The 9626-nt window shown below is 44.6% G+C and overlaps 1 protein-coding gene across 1 annotated transcript; it reads right to left on the bottom strand.

The window, feature by feature from the left end:
- Positions 1–6442: 6442 nt before the first annotated feature.
- Positions 6443–6899, bottom strand: LOC121453230 (60S ribosomal protein L28-like). Its single transcript, XM_041659754.1, has one exon. The coding sequence runs from the start codon at positions 6839–6841 to the stop codon at positions 6443–6445; it is 399 nt and encodes a 132-aa protein (XP_041515688.1). The 5' UTR covers positions 6842–6899.
- Positions 6900–9626: the final 2727 nt, after the last annotated feature.

The following is a 9626-nucleotide window of genomic DNA, read 5'->3' as shown; positions in this document are numbered from 1 at the left end:
TCACCCCAATTTTAGAGATAAAATGCAGCCCTGCGTTTCTTCTGCACGACTGCAACAGGGCGGGGGCGCCTTGCCCTCTGCCCCTCGAGTCCTTGGTATTTGCTTCTCATGAAATCCAAGCACATGGAACCTCTGAAAGAACTTAAGGGGGGGGGACCCAGCCATCATCGTGGGTGTCTGTCCTGGCCCCTCTTGCTTGCTCGTTCCTTAGGGTAATTGTATGTGCTCACCTGGCTGCTGGAGGGGATATTGTGAATTCTGGAATCGCTGCAGGAAGCTGAAGACGGCAAAGGCGAGCTCCTCCGTGGGTCCATCTGTCCTGCGGTATCCTGCCCATGGAGTCTGACAAGAGAGCTTGTAGGCACACTGTGACCAGACAGAATCTAACTAAACAAGTCAACATTGTAAAACGAAGGCTCTCTCTTACACATTTCTTTTGTTTTCTGCATAAAAGCCATCTGATATGTCAGGGTGTCAGATGGAATCATCCAGAATAAATTCCCCGGAAGAGAAGTGGATCCGAATGGCACCAATCACTCCCCATTTCCCCTCTGTCCAAATTTTATGTGAGGTGAGTCACTATGGTGGTTGTTGACAGCCCCTGGAGGCTAGCCAGGATTGGGGGGGGGGGCGGCGGGGGCGTCCTCCAGACTTTCTGCAGCCCAGGCCTGGTCAGATCTCAGCTGATCAGTAAGCTCCAGCTGGGGAGAGTTCTGTGCTTTTGCCCTCTGGGCTGCGTCCAACCTGGCAAAGGGTCAGAGAGAACCACACCCTTTGATTCTGGGCCTCTGCATAGCCAAGGCCTTCTCTGGTGATTCTATCAGGGTGGTTCTTCCTTGCCAAGTGCATCCCCTGCAGAAGTGCGGAAGCTCTTGAGTGAGATGTGCTCTCTGGATGGATTAAACTTGACGACTCTGGAACTCCCCTTCCAGGCCTTCTTGTCATGGCCCCAGCTTGGAATCTGTGCTCATTGGCTGGCGAAGGGCACTTCGCTGGGCAGACAGGGTGGCAGGAAGAAGACTTTGCTATTTGCAAAACCAAGGTTTCCAGCCCCCTTCAGAACTGGGAGATGTTGCAATGGCACGGCTGGTTTTAACTCTGTATCCATTTACTCGACAGCCGGGATTCTGAATTGTCCCTCTTGGTTTCCGTGCTAGCCCCCACTGCACACTACATCTGTGATCACAAACGGCGCAGCTTTGGAAAAGCTTCTAATTGGGAACATTTCGGCTGCCTTTTGTCAACCATAACACGGTTTTGCTAGAGAAGAGATCAGGGTATACAGCGCCCTTCCTTTGGGTTTGTCCTGTTCTTTCATGTTTAGGTTCTGATTGAATGCCCCCAACTGGATCCTGTAGGATCTCCTCTCTCCTCTGGGGCTCATGTTATCTCCCACATCTGTTAGTGATGCTGGCTCTGATTTCTTCATTGGAGCCCTGTCTGCTCATCTGCTCATATTCTCCTTGAAGCTGCGGAGACATGGAAACACATAAAGGCTCTCATAGGGCATTCCTCTCTACAAATGGAAAGTCCACTGTGAACCTCGCCTATCAGTCTTGGAAACAATGGCCACAAGTGTGTGTTTTTCTGGTTCCTCTGTGTACCCAGCGTTACATAGTAAACTCTCCCATGCTTCCCTTTCTTGTCTCCATCCTTCTCCTCTTTGTGGCCTCTTCATGCACACAGAACCTCAGTTTTCTATTTGATGCACTGGGTTATAGTGTAATCATTATTTACTCTCCATACAAACTGCCTAGATTTATTCAGTGAGGTCCCCCACCCCCAGGTTTCATGCCCGTGTCCTTTTGATTTGCCACCATCATTCTTGTGAGTATTTCTCTGCTTTCTGGCTCTGAGGAGCTGTTCTATGACCTGTAGCTTCCTTTCCCTGGGCTTAGTGTCAGCTATTTTGCTAGGTAACAATAGTTTCTATACTAGGTTCTAGGTTGTCAGTCTGCGCAATGCTACTGGAAGGCCCTTGCTCTGGCTGCTTCAGATCTAAAGCAGATACAAAACACAGCTTCCATCTACCCAGTTTTGAAACGTATAAATTATGCCTGCGCAAACGCACATGCGTGTAAGTAGGAGTTCCACCAGCTGCCTCTGAGTCTAATCAAGCCATGGGCTCTTCCCAGCTTTCCATTCACCCGATTTGAAGCTCATTTCTTCCACAGTAAGAATCCTGGTTCCTAACACTATTGCATACTTACGTTCTCAAATTTGGGTTGTAAAGGAGGCGGGTGCACCTTACCCACCCTCTGTACTGACAGGATACAATCAGTAGATGCTGTTAAGAGAATTATTTGGATCAGTTCTTTGCTTCTTCCTTAGCATGCCTTCCAATTTGTGTCTGTCAGGGTTTTCTCCTTGTTAGACATGTTTGAAATCCAGTAAGGCTCACTTCTGTTTGCTTTATATTTAAACTTTTTTCTTTAAAAAAAACTGTTAATTTGAATTTTGATTCTATAGTATACAAATAAACTTCTAATTGTCAAAGCTTTACAAAGGCATATGCATATGTAAAATCCTGTAAAAAAAAAAGGCACAGAAGAAAAGGCCAGAGGGGGGAGTAAGCTAGATATCTCTGGAGTGAAGGAGGAAAGACACAGAAAGGGTTTTGAAAGAAAGGATTTTCCCTGAGCATAGTTCTTTGTTTTTTCTTTTTTCTTTTCGTAACTTTTGGGCAAAGTATGCTGACTAATTTTTAATTACTGTGCTTTTCTTTTTGTAAAAACAAGCAAGCAGGTATAATTTTTGTTCCTTTTTATAAAAAGGTAGCATACTAAGTATATCTATATACATATATACAACCTTATATATACATAATCTATATGATGTATTTCATAACAAACTGTATACTCTATAATTATTCCATATAAATTCAAGAATTCTTTCCTGTTTTTTAAACCATAGCACATCATGTCTGGGCACATATGTAGCACAGTTGGTTTTTGTTGTTCCCAGCCAGTTTTTTTCTGCATTTGAGAACTTAGGGAATTTCTAATACTACTCTACGATGAAGAAACTTGGGTGTGATGCATCTCTCTACTGTGATGTTTGTTTGTTTGTTTGTTTGTTTTGACACAGGGTATCACTACATGCCCTGGGCTGGCCTCAGACTCTTCCTGCCTCAGCCTCCTGAGTGCTGAGAATATAAGAGTCTGCCACCTTGCCTGGCTTGAACATGGTATGTTCTCCATGATGTTGTTATCTTTAGGACTGAGTGGTTGTATTAGTCTTGACGGCCTGCTCACAGAGGCATGTAGTATCTATCCTCGCTAGCAATGCAGGGAACACCTGTTCCCTTAGAATTTTGCCTACATGATGTGTTGTTAAGACCTTGGCTTTTTGCCAGTCTGTTGGATGAGAAATAGTTACGTCAATGAAGTCTTAATTTGCATTTTTCGGATTATATATACTTTCTTTATCTGCACATGTTTTTCTCATAGATTTCAGAGCTGTTTCTACACCTTCCTGTTGGATTGTTTGTTAGGTCTCTGCCCACTTCTACACAGTTTTAAAGGAAGTCCATTAAAGCTCACTGCCTGTGACACACAGGAAGAGCAAACATTTCGTCTTCGGTGTTTTCTATTCTTTCTTGTTTTATTTCCGCTGTTCAGTTTTTACTAAATGTCAGTTATCAGTTATCTGATTTCACTTAGATTGGATTTATAATTATGAGGTATTACTACTTTTGGGTTGCAGAAGGAGCCACATTTTCATTTGACACACAGATCATAGAATGTTCTATACTCACCTCACTGGTTCCTTTGCTTTCGTGTGTGGAGTGAGGAAAGACTCTAACTTACACCTTTACAGATGTCTCCTTGATGATCAGGAGCCACTTAGTAGAAGACCTCTAGTGGCTTTAGTGGGGTTTTTTTGTGGCTTTGATAAAATAACAAGACCAAAAATAACCCAGATGAGAAGGGGCTTCCTTTTTGTCTACAGCACCAGAGAGCTAGAGTCCGTCACAGTGAGGACGACATGGTCCAGAGAGCTCGCTTATCACTGTTCTAGGAGGAGCCCACATCAAGCCTGCATCCCCTGCTGTACTTTGTCCAGAAGGATCCACCTCCTAAAGGTTTCCTAACCTTCTCAAGCCAACTGGAGAGGAGCTGTTTAAACCTAAGAGCCTATGAGGGACATTCTTATTCAAAGCACAGCGTTCTACAGCTGGCCCCCAGGCTCATTGCCATCCCATGGTGCTGTAGTCTTTAACAGTCCCAAACCCATTCAAAGTCCAATACTCTTCTGAGACTCAAGGCACTATCTGAACTGTTAACCCACATAAATATATAGACTCCTAACATATAATGGCACAGAATATCCATTCCCATTCCAAAAGGGAAGAATAGTGAGGAAAGACTGGGCCAAAGAAAGACCAAAACTCTTAGCTTCGTGTCCAGTCTCTAGGGCTTAGATAGCTCCACCTCTCCATCTTTGCTGCCTGCTGCCTACATCTTGCTCGCTCTCTCTTGGGCTGGTTCTACTCCTTCTCTGCCATCCCTGGTATCTCTGACATCTTGGATAGCTATTACAACCCAAGCTTCTCCTTCACAGCTTCATGCAATGGCCTCATTTCAGGGACTCCAAACCTGCCACACATTGCCTGGCCTCAGTGGGTCTGCAAAAGCAGAGGTAGACTCTTACACCTTTCTAGGCTCCGAATCCAGAACAAAGTGGATGACATTGCCAAGTTCCCATATCAGCTCTAGATGAAGCCTGGCACTCAGGGGCATGAGCTTCTGTATTCTGAAGATGATGGAAAAATTCTTGAGATAATCTTATTTCTAGGAACATAAACCCCCAAGGTTCTCTCCTTTTACATGTTGGAGGCTTATCTGGGTTGGGTCTTACCCTCAGGACCCCTTCCTTTTGTTCCAGTGTGGAGTCAGGAACTTGTCTTTAATGGTGCCAACCTCTTTAATAATGGGGTGTTTTTTTCCAGCACATGACTTCAGACTTAGGGTTCTTAAGCTTATTTCTTTTCTGAATCACTCATTTTCTTTGGTCCTCACTTTTTTTTTCCCCCTGTAGACCTACATGAGCGTCATCAGTGGAGCTATGCCACGGGCTGTTGAGCTGTCTTGAAATCTCTTCTGCCAACAAAGTTGGTCCATTTCTTTTTAATACAACTTCATAAAAATTCTCAAGACGTGGGCAGAATGCAGCCAGATCTTTAGCCAAGGTATCCCACAAACAGCCCCTAGCTCAAGTCCGGTAGAGCCCTTACTGCCCTGCCGAGCCTCACGGGCCAGGCCTCCCCTTGTCCACATTCTGGGCAGCATCACTGACTTAAGATTACAGAAGAATGTTCCGTAAGTTCTGCCCACAGCACATAGTTCCAGCTTCTTCCACAGAATAGTCTAAGAACACAAAGGCCACCTGGTTCACCACAGCCACGGCTCCGCTTGCCATCGCCAGTTTCTGTGTTAGTTACTTTCCTGTTGCTGTGGTAAAGTATTCCACGACCAAAAGCAGCGTGGGGAAGAAAGGTTTTATTTTGGCTCATGGTTCGGGACAGATAGAATCCATTATGGCTGGAAGAGGACAGGGAGTTAGGAGAACACACGAGGTTATGGGTTCTCAAAGCCCACCCAAGTGATTTTACCTCCTCCAGCAAGCTGCACCTTCTAAAGTAGTGCCACTCACTGGGCACCAAGTGTTGAAATGCATTTCTGTCTCCGGTGTTGCTAAAGATATTTCTCATTCAGATCACCACAGTCCCCTTTGCCTGGTCACGGGGAGAGATGCTTTTCCACCATGCACAGGGTTTCCAGGGTAGCTGGCTACGGCTCTGGATGCCAGTCTGTCCTGATGCTCCGTTTATTTCTGTAACACTATCATCATCTTAACTACAGAGACTATATAAAAACTAACCCGGTAGGCCTAATTCCTTTCTTGTAGTTCTTTTCTGTTTCTGCACCAATGCTTGCATGCTAGTTTTCCATGTGAGCCTTAGGATCAGCTTGTCTAGTTCCGAAAAGCTACTTTGAATTTTAAAAAAAGGAATGGTTCTGTTTGTAATTGCACGCGTGTGTGCACACGCATGCACATGTGCACACACACAGACACACGTGTGTGTCTGAATGTGAGTGCAGTGCTCATGGCAGTCAAGAGAGAGGGCATTAGGTCCCCCAAAGCTAAAGTTACAGGCACTTGTGAGCCTGTTATGTGTTGGAACCTGAACTTGGATCCTCTGCAAGATGCACATGGTTCACTGCTCAGTCGTCTCTCCAGCCTCTGGAACTTCTTAAAGATCTTAGTAAGTTTGCAAGTTAACTGAGGGGGAATCCCCTGACCTCACTATTCTTCAGAAGTGTATTACAGTTCTCTTCTTGTAACATTTCAGCAGTTCTTTGCTTAGTTCATTTATTTATTTATTTTTTGATGGTTGAAAAAAGTCAGTAGACTCTTTATTGCTTCTGGGGTGTAGGGCTTAGGGGCTCTTGGTGGGACGGGTCCGTTTCCTCTTCATCACCACAGGCTTCTGGCTTTGTAGGATGGCACTGGCCCTGCGGATGGCCGCCATGCGCAGATTGGGGCGGTACATGTGCCTGATGCTGCTCAGGGTGGCCCGTGCATTCTTGTTGATGGTGGTCCTTACGTAAGAAGTAGCTAGTTTGCGCTGACCGGATCTGCATTTCATGACCACCACGACCCCTTTGCCGTCGAACACGGGCTCCACTCCCACTGTCTTGCGGTGGATCAGCCCGTTGTAGCGGAAGGAGTTGCGGACTTTCAGATTATTGGGTTCGGTGCTGTACGTCTGCTTATTCCTTTTGATCAGGAAACTGGAGCAGTTCCGAACGACCATCCATTGCAGATGCGCAGACATGGTGGCGCCTATGGGGAAACGGGGCACGTGAAAGATGTGAAGCAGAGAAGCAAGCTAGGCTATGTCCCCTAGGTAACCGGCGACCGCTTAGTTTATTTTTTAAAAAAATTAATTTTCCATTGCTATTGTAAATGGGAGGTTTTTTTTCTATCATATTGTATCAGGTATTGCTCGTGCCTACACGGCCATGGTTTTGGCATTGCTATCCTCCTGTTTTGCTGAACTGTTTTATGTGGGTTAGTTCAGTGTGGGTTCTAGGCACCCCTGGGAACCCCTGAGAAACTTTTAGTGGAGTCAGGAGGCCAAAACCATTTTTATAATGACACGACAGTGGAGGTTCCCGGAGGTTATATGATGGGTGTCACAGCAGATATGGAAAGCTCTCTGAATAACAAAAAATACACTGAAAAATAGAAAATCTGGACTACAACTTGGCTTATAGTTACTTGGAACTATGCTCTTTATGTTGACTATTTATTGTGACTTTTAAATTAATATGATTTTCTCAGTTGAAATTTCTCATATAGAAAATATGAAGAGATATAAACCACATAAAATGTAAGCGTATAAAGGAGTTTGGTCATCAAAAATTTGGAGACTTAACGTTTTATAATTCCTCATAGCATCTTCTAGATATACTGCAGCAGGTCTCTGTGCACTTTTTCTGGTTCTCACGCCTCTTCTTGGCTTCCTCTTGTCTGCTACACTGGAGATGTGTCCATTGTTGGCAGGACAATGTGTGTCTGTGTGCGTGACTGGGTCCTTTTCTTCTGTCTCTGGAGTGTACCCATCCAGTAAGATGCTGGCTTATGGCTGTGTTTTAGGCGTTGTTTGTGGATTTATTTTTCATTTAGGAATGTTTGTGGCTTTGATCTTGTTGCTGCCATTGTATTCATATGTAAACACATATGTATGTATATACATACGCACATATAATGCACATGGTTATTTGCCTGTATATATGCATGACTTGTATACATTGCCCAGAGGCCAGAGGAGGCATCATCAAATTTCTTGAAACTGGAGTTACAGATGAATAGACAGGAGCTACCCTGTGGGTGCTGGGAACTGAACCCAGGTCCTCTGCAAGAGCAGCCAGTGCTCTTAGCCACTGAGCCATTGCTCCAACTTCCCATACTTTTTTAATAGTAGCATCAGCTTTTCCCACTTCTTACTTAACCTTTACCATATGGGCTGACAGTTTTATGGGGTCTGGCTCTTGCCTAGTCCCTCAATGAGAATTAATAATAAAAACCATGTTTTACTTTTCTCACCCTTCTGCTGCCATTTTTAGTGTTCCTTTTCTGCTCTTTCAGAATGTCATGCTGATAATCTTTTGATATCCTGACCCCACTCTCTCCATCGTGTTTCTGCCTCTGGTGCACTGAGCTGTCGTCACCAGGCCCTATCTGAAGTCCCAGTCCTCCTTCGGCAATGGAGACTGATGTGAAAGCCGAGGTATATGATCTCCTCAGCGCCTTCAGAATACAGCTCTCTCCTGCTCTGCCCCGCTTGTACATAGGAAATCCTACCAGTTTGTTTTTTTTTTTTTAAAGGAAAAACATTTAATGGGGTGACTTACAGCTTTGGCGGCTTAGTCCGTTATCATCATGGTTGGATGTGCCGGCATGCAGGCAGGCTTGGTGCTAGATAGAGAAGTAGCTGAGAGTCCTTCCTACATCTTGGCCCACAGGCAACAGGAAGTGAACTGCAGTACTGTGCATGGCTTGAGCATATATGAAACCTCAAAGCCCACCCTGGCAGTGACACACTTCCTCCAACAAGGCCACACCTACTCTAACCAAGCCACACCTCCCAATAGTGTCATTCCCTGGAGTTTATAAAGACCAATGACATATAAACTACCACGGTCTATGTATGGGGCTTTATTTTTGTTTACCCTGTCTAGCACTTGGCAGGCTCATAAAACCTGAAGACTGTGTTTTGTTTTGTTTTGTTTTCCCAGCTCAGGGAGGTCTCTCCTTCACCTTTGATTCCCTCTCCTCCCTAGAACCCCTCCCATTTGTATTACTCCCTATAGAATTGATGGGTGCTGACATCTGCATCTTTTCTGTTCATCAACTCTTCTTTCATCATCTTTGTTTGTTTTGAGATAGGGTTTCTCTGTGTACCCTTGACTGCCCTGGAATTTGCTCTGTAGACCACAGCTTGATTTTATTATTATTATTTTATTATTTGTATGGGTGTTTTGCCTGCATGCATGTGTGCACCATATGTGTGCTTGGTGTCTAGGAAGCCACAAGAGAGCATCAGATCCCATGGGACTGAAGTTTGAGAGGGTTATGAGCCCCACCATGTGGGTGCTGGGAACATGGCTTGTTCTCTGGGAAGGCAGCCAGTTCTCTTAACTGACGAGCCTTCTCTCCACAGCCCGAGCTTCTTTCCTGAATAAGAATGTCGATACTCTTGCTCTGTATGTCCTCGTACTATTTTTCTGTTATTATTGATGACTGGTTTCAGGTGTGTGTACCCCAAATTAGCTTCCTAAATCACCCAGTAGGTCTTCTCCATGCGTTGATTAGGACCTATCTTATGTAAGGACGCATTGTTCCTTCATGACTGTTTTGTTTTGTGGCTTTATGGTCTCCACTCAGTCTTAGTGTATACCTTCCTTGCCTCGTCTATTCCAGCAGCTTCCTTTCTGATGCTTTCTTTATTCCTTTCTATTACCTTTTAAAAATGTTCTTTAGTAAAATTTAATCTGAACCCATCTCTTTTGGACATCTTGTAGTTTGTTCCTTATTACTGGGAATTTTTGACTTTT

This window comes from Microtus oregoni, unplaced genomic scaffold (assembly GCF_018167655.1).
Source record: "Microtus oregoni isolate MIOR12 unplaced genomic scaffold, Mior012 000011F_ref0000422, whole genome shotgun sequence".
Taxonomy (NCBI): Eukaryota; Metazoa; Chordata; class Mammalia; order Rodentia; family Cricetidae; genus Microtus; species Microtus oregoni.
Note: the sequence above shows the minus strand (reverse complement) of the source record. Positions and strands in the feature narration are given on the sequence as shown.

What these genes read in the sequence shown, in the direction of transcription:
- LOC121453230 (XM_041659754.1), bottom strand. Translation starts at nt 6,841, where the DNA reads ATGTCTGCGCATCTGCAATGGATGGTCGTTCGGAACTGCTCCAGTTTC.